At 39.7% G+C, this 16,645-nt stretch overlaps 1 protein-coding gene across 1 annotated transcript in view; it reads right to left on the reverse strand.

The window, feature by feature from the left end:
• Positions 1–15,984, reverse strand: part of LOC111142719 (desmocollin 3) — a 52,331-nt gene extending 36,347 nt beyond the window's left edge. Inside the window, exons 1-5 of the mRNA XM_022496001.1 lie at positions 15,919–15,984; positions 7,721–7,805; positions 5,646–5,845; positions 3,874–3,993; positions 765–920 (exon numbers count right to left, since the gene is read on the reverse strand). Coding sequence (XP_022351709.1) covers positions 765–920; positions 3,874–3,993; positions 5,646–5,845; positions 7,721–7,805; positions 15,919–15,984 — 627 coding nt within the window. The remainder of the gene's footprint in view (positions 1–764; positions 921–3,873; positions 3,994–5,645; positions 5,846–7,720; positions 7,806–15,918) is intronic.
• Positions 15,985–16,645: the final 661 nt, after the last annotated feature.

A 16,645-nucleotide genomic window follows, 5' to 3' on the forward strand; every position in this document is an offset into this window, starting at 1 on the left:
AGAATGTATTTCTTTTTTTTTTATTATTTAAATTCAATCAGCCAACATAGAGTATTGCTACTCAGAGCATGATTACAACACCAAGTTGAAAATTTTCTAACCAAAAGCAATGTCATGCGGTAAACATCAGTTATGTCTGCTTACCAGCATCCCTTCCTTCTCTAGGAAAAGAATCCCTCTTTCTCATGGAGAAACATCCCCTCCTTCACCACAGTGAGGACCACATGACCCCACAGAACTGACCATATTACACTGAAAATCGTCTGAATTATTCCCCATTGACTGTAAGCGCACTCATAACAGAAGCCTGGCTTATTGACCTTGATTGGGTTTGGTCTCCCACTTTTGCTTTCTTATCTAGTTCTCAGACACTATCAGAGAATCACATATGTAGAAGGAAGAATGAAAAAAAAAGTTTTAAATAAATAAATAGAACAGAAGAGGGACGAAGACCCTTCCAATCAATGGTGGCCATGTCCTGGAGAGAGGAAAATGTATGACTAGAGAGAGAAAGTATTTCATAAACAAAACCAACTCTTAAAAATATACTGGAATTTATATCCAAATACAACTAACCTCTTTGCTTCACTTTAAGCTTACCTACCAGAGTTAAAATAAAGAGCAGAGCAATATTCCAAAATATTCCACAACCTATTTTCTTTGACTCTAAGGAAAGAATGCAAGAAGACAGGAAAGAGTACAAGGAGTATCAGAAGAAACATAGTTTAATCATTTAAAATCACATATATCAACAAAACTCCTACATCAAAAATATCATATTCTTCACGATCCACAGGCCGGGTACAATACAGATTTCCAGTGTCTTTTTCTATGAAAAACAAATTTAAAGGTTCTTGGTCAACTCCACGCCCACTTATTGAGTAGAAGATGGTATAGTTCTGTGCTGCATCGGACTGAACCTATGAGGAAAAAAACATATTTGTAAAAATTTTAAATTAAAAATCTGTTTAAATGTTATTTTTTAAATGTAGCTTATGCATTTCTATCATTTTTATTTTAAAGAGACTTTAATAAAATAGTAATCACATTTATCACTTCATCAGCACACGGAACAATAAGGAGCATTCGGCAAAAGATTTTTTTAAACCTCAGATTTAATGAAAATAATGTCCAACATAAAAAGTAACAAAAGAAAATGTAATTAAAAACAATAAACAATAATTTCCCATCGAGAGATTTGGCAAATGGAAAAGAACAATAATGCCCATTTTTAGTAGGAGCCAGACCATCAGAGACTCATATACTGGTGAAAGGAACGTTAATTTGAATGTTTCTTAGGGAGGAGATCTGGCAAAAATTAAAAGAATGACATAGGAGAATAAACAGGGACAACTCCTCCTGGCAGAGGAAACACAAAGTACAAAGGGACCGGGTTAGGGCTGTGCCCAAAGTGTTCAAGGAGCAGTAAAGAGGCCACTATGCTTGGAGCAGAGAAAGGTAGTGGGCAAGAAGTAGGACATGAGACCACATCACATAAGTGATTCCAACGGTGTTGACTTTTCCTTGGAGTCAGGTGGGAAGCTATTGGAAAATTTAGACAAGAGTAATATATGTAATTTATACTTTAAAAAGGTAATATTTGGTGTTTTGTTAAGACTAAACATGGTGGGTAGGTAAGCAACAAAGCAGGAAGACCATTTAGTTACGGCAAGAATTCATGATAGCAGTAGAGAAGGTGAGAAATGCATAGATCCTGGGTCTAATTTGCAGGTATGGCCGGTAGGATTTGCCTACGGGTTGGATGTGTGGTGTGAAGATGACACTATGTCAGAGGGTGCTGATATCCCCTAATATCTATTCTGCCCATGTTCCTTTGTGTTGGAATTTATAGCTGAGTGCAAGACTGCCCAAAAGAGATACATTTCTCGGGCTCCCTTACAATTAAGTATGGCCACATGAAAAGATCAGGTCAATGGGATATAAGCAGAATAACATATGCGAGCCCTAAACTGTACTCTAGAAAGTGAAGGGATGTGTTCCCCCATTTGGATGCAATAAGGAGCCATCGTGAACCTGCAGAGTTCAAGGTCAAGCTAAAAAAGAAAGAAGTCTAGGTCTTCGGTGATTTTTCAGATTAGAATTTCTTTACCAAATCACACTTTCACATAAAATAAATAAATCTCTGTCATGCTTATGCCACTTAGTGGCATAAGTTCCTGAATTAGTAGACTGTCCCATCATGGAGAAAACATGTGCCCTGGTTGTGGATTAGCAATGTAGCTTGGGGATTCATTCCTGAAAGTTCAATCTAAATTTCCTTTCTTCAGTACCCTCAACAACTCTGTCAACTGCTTATATGGTGTAATAAATCCCTATCTGTTAACTGCTAAGAGAAGTATGTTCTCTACAACTAAAACCCAAGAGACTCTAATACCCCAACAACTGAAAGAATGGAGGTGCCATTAACTGAGATGGGGGGTGTTTTTAGGAGAATACCCTAACTTTTTTTCCCTGCCTATGTTAAGTGTGAAATGTCCATTAAGCTTCCAAGTGGAAATATCAATTAGGCAGTCTGTCCCAGAAATATAAGGCCTTAAGTCTCCAATAGAGAGTAGTACTTAAAGATATAAGACTGGATGAGATTAGCAAGAGAGTGAATACAAATAAACAAGAGACAAGGTTCACAGGCTGAGCCTAGAGCTCTCCAAAGTTTTGGAAGGGTGGGCATAGGAATGAGGAAAAACCAGCAGAACTCACTAAGAAAAGAATGGCCAGTGAGGTAAGTGGGAAACTAGGTGAGTGGTGTCCTAGAAGCCCAGTGAAGAGAGTACTTGGAGGAGGAGGAAAGGGTAAGCTATGTCAAAGGGACACAGGTCAAGGAAAGGAGGACCAAGAGGTAGTGACCGGCTTAGCGATGCAGAGGTTAATATTAGCTGTGATCAGTATAACTGGTAATCAGAAACCATTTCTTAATATGCCTCCTGCGTGTTTCAAGTACAAAATGTGAAAATAAGAAACAAAGTCTAGCACCGGAGCATGGAAGACCCTAGAAGGGAGGAGACAGGTCACACAGTCAGGATGAAACATCAAGCACAGTAATAGGAAAAGGCAATCACTGGGCCAGAGTCCAACTGCAGCAACTGCTTTCACTGTATACGTCCCATCTAGATCTTTATGAAAAGTAAACCTGACCTGGTTAAAAACTTCTTCTTTTGATGAAAAAGTTAAATTCCCTAATAGAACACACATAGTCCCTCATGGTTTGACATCTACCTGCCTCTTCTCCCTTATCTCCCTGCTCCAGCCCCATCATAACCAGGAGGACTGAGCTACCTGGGAGCCACTAAGGAGCTCGCCTTCACCCTCTGTTCCTCCCTCTTCTTCCATAGCTACTTACTTGTATGACGCTTTACCATTCTTTATGTCCTAGGTCCTAAAGGATGTTTCCCTAAGTTTCTTCTTGATTTGCACATTTCAAACCAGGACTTGGTATGGATCCCATGAATTCTCAGATCACCCAAACCATCTCTGCCACAGCACTCGTCACCCAGTATCATAACCGTGTGCCTATCTCTGCCTTCCTTACTAGGCTCATAACCTACATGAGAGCCAGGGTTTGGCTAAATTTATTTCTAGGGTCGTACTTAGAGCAGTGCCTTCATGGGACATAGCAGGTGCTCAATAGCTAGTGGCTTTTGAACGAATACGCTCATAAACATCCTTTAATGGCTGTAGTCTTTTTTATATTATTAGTTTTTTAGTGATTTTCTCATTTAACTTACTTTGATTACACTTCATGAATATCTTCAATCAAATATGTTTCTTTTTAAATCTCTCAAGAGTTTACAAAACCTGAACAAAGCAGACTCTGGGACTTAAAACACTCCCAGTCAGAAAGAATGTAAAACCTACTTGTTGAAGAAACAAAGGGAACGGGCCCAGTGAATTCTCCTGCATTGAGCAGGGAATAGGGGCCCATCTCCTCTTGGAACGTCTGAGAACGGCTTCTTTAGCATCTCTTTTCCTCAGTACCTGAATTTAGAGAAAGAAAATTAAATAGATAAAAGTATCACAGCTGACTTTGTTGCAAAGAAGTGGACAGTCCATCAACCTCACTTCGCCCAGAAGGCTCAGTTCACAACTCTCCAAGCTGAAGCTAAATGACAGATAATAAGGTCTTTTTGCATTAGATGGGGAAGAAAGAACACATCCACAGTTTAAAGTTTTCATAAACTGAAGAATTTCATTTTGTATACCCTTCTAACACTGACCATACTTTCAGGTTAGGAAAATCATCACTGCACTCTTAGTTTTTCTTCTTTTTTCCCCCACATAGAGAAAGCCAATGTGTCTTCTTCATAATACTGAAGACAGAGTGTTCTTTTCTGCTAAAACCTCACACGCTCAGGAGAACCAGAGCAAGAAAAGGTAAGTTCTTCATTGCCTTAACACCCTCATCTGCCCTCTCCAATATGGTAGCTCCAACTATATGTGACTATTTAAATTTAAATTGATTGTAATTAAATAAAATAAAAAATGCCGTCCTTCAGTTACACTAGCCACATGCCAAGTGCTCATTAGCCGTTAATATTTGGCTGCCATATCAGACCGTGCAGATTATAGAACATTTCCACCATCACAAAAATTCCACTGAGCTTTTGAGTGATTTCCATCTCATTGCATGGTGGTGCAAGGAAGCTATTTTATTTCCTGACAATTTCTTAAGAAATAATTTTATTGAACATGTATGAATGTGCTAAATAGTCATTTAAATTAACTTTCTCATTAATTCACTTAACACTGATTCGTTGTAACCCAGTCTAAACTTTTAATCATTTTTGTGACAACCTTCAAAATGGCATTTCTCACGATGTAAAATCTAGAACTGCAGCGAATGATAGCCGGTACAACGCCACGTATCCTTTTATTCATACTTACACACACTGCAGGATTCCCATCCTATTTTAACATCGGAATCACTGTGACCCTTGAAATCAGCCTCTTATTCACTGGAAACCCTGTTTTAACATTAATTTAACATATACCTATCGACTCTGGGTTAGGTTATTATCAAGGCTATAAGCACAAAAGGGATCAATTCGTGCCGTCAAGCAACTACAGATAAGTTGTTTGTACAAATAAAAAAAATTCCAAATGTTTATAAAAGAGGGATAGCCAAACTGACACGGACACACAAAAGCAGTTAGTTGGACTTTAGAGGTGGAAGAAGCCTCCCTGGAGGAGGTGCCATTTAGGTTTAACAAAGCAAAATCCAAAGCCAATGGTTAGCCACTGTTGGTTGGGGGAGAAGGGTAAGAGACAGAGGGAGGCAGGGAGGGAGAGCAAACTGAAGGGGAAGGAAAAGGAGAAAATAAAAAACTAATTTATCTTTTGTCCTCTTTGCAATTTTTTTAATTTTTTAATTTTTTTTTTAAGATTTTATGTATTTATTTGACAGAGAGAGAACACAAGCTGGGGAAGAGGAAGAGGGAGAAGCAGGTTTCCCGCTGAGCAAAGAGCCTTATGAGGGGCTTGATTCCAGGACCCTGGGATCATGATCTGAGCCGCCGAAGGCAGACACTTGACTGACTGAGCCATGTAGGCACCCCCCCCTTTACAATTTTTAATGAAAGATTTAAATGAAAAGAAAAGCATGCCTGAACATATCAATGTATTTTGAATACCTTCTTCTGATGTTCCAGGAGCACCTTAATCTCTTTCTGTGTCTGTGTCTTGGTGTCAGAAAGCCATATGGTGAATGATCTTTTCTCATCAGACATCACCACAGTGCTGGCTGTGTATACTGACCCGTCATCTAGAACTCTGAAATCAGGGTCACTGGACTGGATAAGGTCCGCAGACCTGAGGCACTCTTTCAGATTAACTGCAAGCAAAAGTTTCCAAGTTGCAGAGTAGAAACACATGCAAAAAAAAAAAAGAGAAGTGTTAAAACAATGTATACATCTTCTTCAAAATCAAGAAGTAGAATCAAATAAACCAATCACTTTGCATTTACCAAATATTTTAGATTCTTTACATGTATAAAAAATGATAACTTTCAGTTAAAAAATAATTCTTGATTGTATACATGTATCAAGTAAGGTGTTTTTAGACCTTTATATATTTCTAGAGGGTTATGAAAATGATCTTCCTATTAATGAGGCATGTGTGCTGCAATCATGACAAAGCCAATATCCACACCCCTACACACAGCTGAATAAACAAACAGGAAGGTTTTTCCCTGAACATTATAGTGTGAGTCTTTTAAGATTCAGCCAGAAGTTACACACCTGAGCCCAAAGAGCAACAGGGGGTATGAATTTGGCAAGTAGTCAAGTAAGGAATGTCTCTCTTTGAAATCTTCCCACTGGCACTCCTGTTACCCGCCTCCCACCTACCACCAGCTCCCCCTGTGCCACAGTTTTCTCTGTGTTCCTAGTCTTAGCTTTCCAGGGTTCCTCACTGAAACTCTGCATGTGGGTCTTCTCTCCCTGGGAGTTTTCCTCCTGGGAGTAAGAAGTAATGAGATATAAATACCAACAGAACTGTTTCGAAACTTATATCAAAAGTATCCAATTCATCTCATTCTTCAACTGTCAGTTTTAACAACAACCAAACTGATATATTAATGTGCCCTTAAGTAATAACCTCTCAAAGGATTACTGCTACCCATGTAAAGTCTTGTCACTTTAATCCAATTCGTCACAGATGGAAACATTGAATTAAAAAGAAATGAACATCTTTAAGGAACAATGACATATTTCTCTCATCTTGACATTTTTAGCATAATGATAACTTCTTGTCTATCCCCCAAAGGAACACTCCCTCTCTTTTACATCCTCTTTTTTCTTCCTTCCCATAGGAATTAAAGTGACATTTGTTTAATACAAATTAAATGAGGCACTTAACCAGATATGAGACACTTCACTGAAAAAGTAAATTTGGCATGTCTGGGACAAGTTATATCTCTCTAAACAAAACAAAACACGATGCTTTCCTCTTATACTCCCTAGACCACATGAAAAGACCACCTGGGCAAAACTTCCCAGCTGCTGGGAAAGTTTATAAAGTCCCCCAGTTTCTCCATGTAAAAATGGCTCATTAATTTCAGATTGGATGGAATGGCTCACCTTGTGATGTTCCTCAATCCAGCTCTAGCACTGATTTAAAAAAAAAAAAAAAAAAAAAAAAACCTGTTCTGATTTTCTCAGCCACTTATCTATACTTCTCTAATGCTTAGAATACTAGGGTAATGAAAGCGTTACATTCCACTTGTAATTTTTTCTTTAAATATTTTATTTATTTAGAGAGAGAGAGAAAGCACACACTGGAGAGTGGAGGGAGGCATAGAGGGAGAGGGAAAGAGGGAATCCCAAGCAGACTCCATGCCCAGCCCAGAGACCAATGTGGGGCTGGATCTCAGGACTCTGAGATCATGACCCGAGCTGAAATCAAGAGTCAGACACTGAGCTGACTGAGCCACCCAAGTGCCCCCTATGTGTAACCCTTTATGTACTCTTTAAACTGTTAAAACATGAATGACTACAAAAATGGGGATTTAGAACATTTGCATGGGTATTAACCACAGAATTCAATGGAGTTATAAAGAATAGAATATATATTTAAAACTATCTTGAATTACATCTATGTAAAAATAGATTAAGGCTAATTCCAAAAGGCAATGTTTGGATAATATGCTCTTTTCAGCATAAATAAACTGAATTTCTGTTTTAAAAACACTTGTTTTGAAATTTCTCACCTCTGCCCACTATTCTGTCTGCCTCTAGTTTGGAAGGTATATTAAATGTCACCTTTTCGCAGCCTTCACAAGCAAAACTGAAGACCTAGAAGTAAAAAAAAGGCACATTAATACAGTATAAAGAAGAAGTTTCAGATAAGAAAAACAAATCCTACAAATCTACTATATAGTGCTTATAGTTAACAAGTCCTCCAACATGAGGCTCAAACTCATGACCCCAAGATCAAAAGTTTCATGTTCGTCCAACCGAGCCAGCCAGTTGCCCCACTACTTCATTTTTTTAAATTAAAATTTCACATACGGCCATGTTCTACTCCATTTCCATTTCTCTTCTTGAAGGAAGAGTTTTCTCTCTGTTGGCATTCAAAATTCCTCTGTAGGTTTTTGTGCTTTTATTATATATGTATGCACCTATAAAATAGGAGCTGATACTGTGTGCAGTTAAGTGTCTTTATGTATCCTTTTGCAACTTGCATTTTTCATTCAAGAATATATTTAAGATTTTTCTATAACTTCGCCACAGTTTATTTTTGCTCATTTCCCTATGATAGACAAACCTTACTCTTGTTTTCCATTTTCTCTATTACAAATGACACTGTGATACAGCTTTTCAGTTGCAAAGTATTAGGACAGAAATATATTACTTCAATTCCCAAATTGCTGTCCAAAGTACTAACATCAATTTATATTAATGTCCCCAGAATATTAGATCCCTCTGTTTCTCATATCCTCTACTACGATTAATTATATTTGGCTTTTCTAATTTTTGCCAATTCTAAATTGTCACTTTAATGTGCATTTCCTTAATTTCTAGTGAGACTGAGTACCGTTTCTTGTGTTAATTTTCCATTTACCTTCCATAAATCATCCATTCATTTCATTTAATCATTTCATTTATTGTCTTTTTTTAAAATATATTTTGCTTGTAAGCTTATGTAGGTTGTTTTTTTACTCTTTTAGTAGTATCCTTTTAATAAACAGTGCTTGTTTTAAAGTAGTCAAATTTATTAAGCATCTCCTTTAGTTTCTTTTTTTTAATTTTTTATTTTTTATAAACGTAATATATTTTTATCCCCAGGGGTACAGGTCTGTGAATCACCAGGTTTACATACTTCACAGCACTCACCATAGCGCATACCCTCCCCAATGTCCATAACCCCACCCCTCTTCTCCCAAGCCCCCTCCCCGCAGCAACCCTCAGTTTGTTTTGTGAGATTAAGAGTCACTTATGGGGGCGCCTGGGTGGCTCAGTGGGTTAAGCCGCTGCCTTTGGCTCAGGTCATGATCTCAGGGTCCTGGAATCAAGTCCCGCGTCAGGCTCTCTGCTCAGCGGGGAGCCTGCTTCCCCCCCACCCTCTCTGCCTGCCTCTCTGTCTACTTGTGATCTCTCTCTCTGTCAAATAAATAAATAAAATCTTAAAAAAAAAAATTAAAAAAAAAAGAGTCACTTATGGTTTGTCTCCCTCCCAATCCAATCTTGTTTCATTTATTCTTCTCCTACCCCCTTAACCCCCCATGTATTTTATTTATTTATTTATTTGAGAGAGCACAAAGGAGGTAGAAGGAGAGAATCTTGAACCACCCGCACTGAGTGTGGAGCCCAATTCAGGGCTTCATCTCACAGCCCAAGAGATCATGATCTGAGCCAAAACCAAGAGTTGGACACTCAACCAACTGAGCCACCCAGGTGCCCCTCCTTTAGTTTTTTTAAGTAGTCAATTTCATTAAACATTTCTTCTAGCTTATACTTTTGTTTATTAATATCTCCCCCTCTACCCTGTCATAAACATATTATCTGGTATTTTCTTATAAAAATTTTAAAGTTACTTTCAACATTTTAACCTTTTACTCATCAGGAATGTATTTAGTGTGTGAGTCACTGTAGATATCTAATCTTACCCTTTCCTGTATGGATAGACAACTGTAAAGAACCATCACTGAGTGACTCTTCCCTTAACTAAAAATGATAAAGCTGCATACAACCTCTGTATGGACCCCAGTTATAGAATCTATTTCTGGGCCCTCTGCATTATTTCATCAGCATATGTGTTTATCTCTGCATCAAAACTATATAGTTTTAATTACTATAGCTTTATTACAGATTGTAGTATTTGTTATGGTGACCCCAATCCCTATTATCTTCCTTTAAATTAGGTTTGCTTTGTAAGCTTCCTACTCTCAAAAAATTCTTATGATCATCTGACCAATTCCATGAAAAATCTTTCTACATTTTTTATCTGGGAAACTGTTTACTTTTACTTGTTCCAGTTGTTTGTGAAGATAGTTTAGGATCTCACATGTAGCTAATCCTCTAGCTAGCAACATGGCAGTCAGATTTCTTTCTTCAAATCCTTAACCTCTTTCATTATTGCTATTACATATTTTATCTGATACGTGCTTGTTAAGACCTCCAGTAGAATGCTGAATAGGACAAAGTAGTTATAGTGACCACTATGGATTTGTTTCTAACTTTAAAGATAATGCTTTTATCACTTCACCATTCATTAAGAGTTAGTTTTTTCCTCCCTCCTTCTTTCTGTCCCTCTCTCCCTTCCTTCCCTTTCTTCTCTTCTTTTCCATTCTTTCTTTCTTCCTGTCTTTCTTAATTCATTGATTTTTTGGTAGGTTCAGTTAAAAAAAAAAAAGTTCATTCTCTTACATTCCTAGTCTACTAAGAATATTTTATAACAATAAATGTAATTTCCCACTTATTTTGAAACATAGAGTTTTTCTCTCTAAATACATTACTATGTTAAAATACAATAATGGTTTTCTAGGGCACCCGGTAGCCCAGTCAGTTAAGTGACCAACTCTTCATTTCTGCTCATGTCATGATCTCAGGGTCGTGCCATCAAGCTGCATTGGGCTCTGTGCTGGGTGTGAAGACTGCTTAGGATTCTCTCTGCCCCCCTTTGCCTTCTCCCCCCCAACCCTGGCTCATGCATGCACATGTACCCACCCTCGCACACTCTCTCTCTCTCTCTAAAAACAAACAAACAAAACAATAATAAATTTGATAATAGAAAACCATCTTTCCATTCCTGAGATAAATATTACATGGACATGATAACTTTTAAATATATTATTGGTATGGCTTGCTGCTATTTATTTTGGTACTTCAAATATATGTCCATAAGTGAAATCAGGTTACAACTCTTCAATATCATACAATCCTTATAAAATGAGTTAAAGACTATTCCACTTTTTTGGTTCTTTGAAACAATTTATATACAGGAGAGATTATATGTTCCATATAATCATGAAAGAATTTACCTATCATAGTCCTGGGCTTGATGGATATGAAGGTGTCTGTGGGTCAAGACATTTAACTTTTAACTCAATATTTTAATGGTTTTAAGTCTATTTAGGTTTTGTATACCTGGCTTAAGGCCAGTTGGTAATTTGTATTTTGTAGGAAATTGCTCATTCTGTTTTCAAATTAATTGAAGTAATACATTAATATTATTATTTATTTATCTAAAAGATCTGTCTTCTCTGTGACTATGTCTCCTTTTAGTCCTAATATTGCTTCATCTGTGGCTTCTCTATTTCTTACTTGTTCAACCATAGCAGGGTTTATGTATACTTTCAAAGAATAGCTTTGGTTTTGTTGATCATCTCTATTGCTTTTTTCTTTTAACATCCTTTGTAAGACATAAATACAAAAGGTCATACACACACATATGTTTTAAAACATATGTACTATACACACACACACACACACTTGTGTGTGTGTGTGTGTGTGTGTATATAATTAGTACATATGTTTTAAAAAATAGTAACTTTTTTTACTAGAACACTAGGGTGCTCACCTTCAAAGTTAAGAAATAGAATGTTACTATTTTCAAAGTTTCTATATACCTCTTCTGAGGTGTATTTTCTTTGTTCCCACAACCCCTAAAAATAATGGATAATTTTTGTGTTAACCATTTATTTTCCCACCTCTGCTTAATTTTATCTCATGTATATGTGTCCTTAAAGAAGATACAGGTTTATTTTGTCAATTTTTGGCTTTTACATATATGCAGTCATGCTAATTGTCTGCTACTTCATTTCTTCACTGAAATGATGTTTGTGAAATTTATCCATGCTGGGCTTAGAGTAGTAGCTCATTCATATTCTATGCTATATAGTACATCATTAGAATGTACAATTAATTCATTAATATAATTTTTGAAAAGGATCATATTCATATATAGATTTTCAGTTATGTCATGCTTCTTGACACTATAACTATTTGTGGAGATTTTCTATTTGTGGAGATTGGCTATGTTATGGAAAATAAAATAAAAATGTAAAGCCACCATTTGATTAGTAATGGCAAATTAATGACCTTTAAAGGTATTTTAAAAATAACTTTTGTATAGAAGAATGCCCACTAAAAAAAGCAACATCCAAAAATAATTTTAAGATTAATGAATTATGGATTGACTATTTGAAGTATAAAAGACGGTCTTTTTTTTTTTTTTTTTAAGACTGTCTTTTAATGGAAAATACTCCAGGTCAGCTTTAAATATCTGACTTATAAAGCCTGGAGCTACAGAACTTTCAATGAAACTGTAACAAATTGAGTTTTAAAAAATGATAACATAAAGTATTGTCCATGTGGTCTGAGAAAAATTAATTACCCTGTTTCATTTTATAGTATTATTCAAATTTTATTGTGTGATAGAAAGCTTATCATACAAATAATTAAATCCTGATAAGAAAATCCAATGCCAAATGGAGAATGAAAATGAGAAGAGTTATCTGAAATTGTTTTACTTTTCTTCTGTGTATAGTTTTACTGTGAATACACCGGTAAGCTTTCTAAAATGACACCCTTTTTCAACAAGAGGGAAAAGAAGCTAAACAATGGAAATTCATGCAAAGTCTGAAAAATAAACAAGATCAACTTAGCTGAGCATAACAGTTTTGAAATTTTAAAACTGTCATTTTTCCTGTAGACACTTGCCTTCTGCAAAATGGAAATATTACCTTTCAGATTCTTACCAGCTCATAGGTAAATCAAAATATTGACCTCTGTACTCTCACTCCTTAGATCATGCAAATAAATTTCTTTCTAACCAAACTCTTTGTAAGACAGGAATTCTAGTTAAATGGAAAGCATGATTAACCGCAGGTGACCACAGATTCCATATATGGAACGCTAACTACCAAGGGGATTACAACAGGACACAAAAATGTGCATAGGTTCACATATATTTAGTGATTCAGAAGGTGTTTCAGGATCTAGCTGTATCTCAAAATGAACATCAACAATCTCCTTTTAAAAAGCTAACTGATAATGCACCCATCAAATAGATATCAAAATTCTGACTTTCTCAGGGAAGTGGTTTTAAAATAAACTAGTTGGGGCACCTGTGTGGCAGAAGCCTCTGCCTTCTGCTCAGGTCATGATCCCAGGGTCCTGGGATCATAGCCCCACATCGGGCATTCTGCTCAGCAGGGAGCCTGCTTCCCCCACTCTGTCTCTGCCTGCCTCTCTGCCCACTTGTGATCTCTGTCTGTCAAATAAATAAATAAAAATAAATAAAATAGTTACTTCTTTTGTTTGCCTTAGCCTTTATGTCACTAATGCAAAAATTAATAGAAATTATTGTACTCTTATTTTTAAAAGATTCATACGTCAAATGTCATCAAGAACAACAACAACAAAAAGTCTGCTAAAGGAGTCACATTATTCTTGTTAATTAATGCAATAAAATCTGAAAAGATAGAATGCCCATTTGTCAGCATAGGTGCAGATAGGATTCTGATACTCCAAAGGAAAACAGTATGTTAAGCTAGAAAGGAAAACACAATTTAAATTCCTTCTGAAGAGTCCTTTTAGCAAAATTGAAGATTCACTATGCTCAGGAACATACTATTTAAAATATACTCGATGACAATTCCCAAAGTGGATTGGGTATGCTGAACAATATTAAACATATATTTGAAAGGTACTATTCTTTGCAATGTGGTAGGACAGTTGAGCAACTGACCTAATGCAAATTAGTTCTCAATTTTAGTTGCATTCAGAGGAGAAGTGTTTTAACAGACATTCAGTACTTTCAACAACAATGGGATGGTCTGATGTGTTTACTTTCTAGTTCCGGCCTAGCTTCTCTACTCTTTTATTTTTGTGTGTGTGTTTTGGGGGTGGGGAGGCTATTGGGAATTAATTTTGTGACAGTAGTTTAGAATGTACTGAGAATAGAGAGTTCTGAAAGGGAAGCAGATGCAGGAGAAGGGTGCAAATGGGACGATGCCTCTGCTTATGGGACAGCTGAGTGGGAAGGCTAACCTGTTAAAACTACCAGTTTTGTGTTAAAGACTTGCTTTGAAGAGCTCTCACTTCAAACAAGGAATTGTTTTTGAGAGATCCATTAAAGTGTCTATAAAATGAAAACTGTCTCTAAAGTGTTACACCATTAATACTATACTGTCCTGTGAGTCAAAGGGAAATACAGTGGATGGTCAACAGAGGTCTTCCTTTACCCATTAGGGCAGAAACTGAAGGTACTTGTGCACTGAGGGTTTTGGATTAAAGAAATTATACTATGTACACTCTCCAGTATTCGAGTCTCCAGATAATCCCATTCAGTCTAAACTTAAGGAAATTCTTTTTTTAAATAATCCTAAACGAGTATGTCTAATACTAGAGCTGACGCTATCTCCATTTGGACAGACGCGCTTTCTTGCCTTGCCACGCCCCAACACCTGCACCGCCATTCCTGTCACCATGACAGTGGCTTGAATTCCACACCCTCCCCTCCAGGGAATACAGGAGAGATCTTGCTAGCACAGTACCTCTGCAGTTTCTTCTCCCCATTCCCCAATCCCTTTCCCAGAGAAAACACAAAACACTCAATTCATGCTTTTAAACATAAAAACTGGAAATTCTTCCAAATTTATCACAAAAGAGCACACTTTAAGGCCAGGTCCCATTTGTAAAGAGTCATTTCATCAGCTCCTTTTGTTGGAACAGCTGCCTTGCAAATCAACGTCCTCATTTGTACAAGTCATTGTCCCTAAACATTTCTTAGATCATAAGTACCAACCCAATATTTATAACTCGCTGATTCAAAGAGAAGACAAGGCTTTTTGATCCATCCACTCGCCCTGCTTGGGGGCAGAGGAATCCTTGTAGCCAGAGCTGACCTACTCCCGAGTTAGGCAGGTCCTCCCTGTGCGGGACCACACGACCATCCCTGAATGCGAGGAAGTGGGTCTGCGGCTCCTCTCCACGGCCCTTCCCGAGAGCAACCCTGGTCTAGTCTGAAGCGTAATCGCGCCTTCGGAGTTCCGGATTTTTCGCTGTATGTCTCCCATATTCTCGGAGAATTATCCCTAATTTCCTCTCCAGGTGAATCTCGTTCTGAGTTGCGGGTTTCCAGGACACAGAAGACCCGAAGCTGGGCTCCGGGCTTGCGCAGTCCTTCCCGGAGAGACACAAAGTACCACTCAAACCCACGCCTACCCCACCCCCCCACCCACCCCGACTCTGGCCTCTCCGCTGCACCCCAACAGCCCCTCTCCCCCGCCCAATCCGAGTCCGGATCCAGCCTTCACACGCCCTTGTGCCTCAGGCACGCTTCGCCCAGGACCGGGAGACTCGTGGGTGAGCTCTGAATAGCCTTTAGCAGAAGCTGGGAATTAGGTTAGAAAGGTAGGCTTGTGACAATCTGGAAGCCGGTGTTCAGAGTTAATTCCACGCGGGGACCGAGGGCACCATTCCAGCCCCTCCGCTCACTAACGTCCCCATCCCAGGCTACCCTGGGGTGGAGCAGCCTCTTGAACCTCAACTCACGTCTTTTACTCACTCATTGATCCTGAAATACCTGACCCAGTACTGTTCGACCCTCTCCACCCAGACGTGCCCGGATCGTCTTCCCAACCCCGGGGAGCCAGGGGAGAGGGCGAGCCCTAGGCGCCCACGAAGGACCAGGAGAGCGCAGCCACGCCGGAGCGCCACTCGTAATTCAAACCGTCGGACGTGAAGTCCCGAACACAAAACTCAGCCCGAGTCGTCCCTCCAAGGCTCGTTTTCTGCTCTCACCCGTCCGAGCCCAAATTTGGCTTGTCCTGCCAGGCAGGACTGAGCGGAGCCGCGGCCGTCCGCTCCCTGTCCGCTTCGCCCCGGTTCCGCTTTCCCGGCGGGACCAGGGCGGGTCCAGCCCTGCCGCGGCGCGGCTCCCGCCCAGGCTCCCACTCACCGCGAGGCTCAGCAGCAGCCTGCCGAGGGCTCCGCGCGGGGGGATCCGAGGCTGCGAGGTGGCCATCGCGGCGCAGGGCGGGAAGGGGGAACCCAGGCGCCGGGCAGGAGGCCGGAGGTGAGAGCCCACGGAGGTTCAGCGGCGCGCGGTGCGAGCCTGCCTCGCTGCCACTCCTCTTTAAGTCTCCTAGGCCTCCGTCAGGCTCTCCTGCCCGGGAGCGCGTTCGCTCCAGAGACGGGATTGGACCCAGGAGACGCCGGGCCGCCCCTCCTGGTTATTTCTCAAGTTTTATCACGCGGGGAGCTGGGGAGCTGCCCTAGCCTGCCCCTCCGCTCCCCCGGGGCCAGCGCCGAGTGCTGGCTGGCGAGAAAGCGGTCCCAGCCCCACCCTCGGCCCGCTTTCCCACGCCCCTCGTCTGCCCAGCGGCGCTCCCGCCCCGCCCAGGTCCGCCTGGCCCAGGCCTCCCGGATTGTCCCGGGGCGGACCCCTTACCCGCGCTGCTTGTGCATTCCCGCGGCAGGAACCAAGTCCGCCGGCAGGTATTCCTGCCCCAACACCGGCGCTCCGGGGTGCCAGGAACACCTTTGTGATTGGATCAGGGGAGCCTCCCTTTAGCTTCTGATCAAATGCTGGGCCGCGTCTCTTGGTTAATACAACATGTATATATTCTTTCCAAATTTGACTAACATGGTAAGATAAAGGACGGAAGGAGAATTATCCCAAGCGG

The sequence above is a fragment of the Enhydra lutris genome, unplaced genomic scaffold (assembly GCF_002288905.1).
Source record: "Enhydra lutris kenyoni isolate GAN:26980312 unplaced genomic scaffold, ASM228890v2 scaffoldscaffold8, whole genome shotgun sequence".
In the NCBI taxonomy this organism is placed as follows: domain Eukaryota; kingdom Metazoa; phylum Chordata; class Mammalia; order Carnivora; family Mustelidae; genus Enhydra; species Enhydra lutris.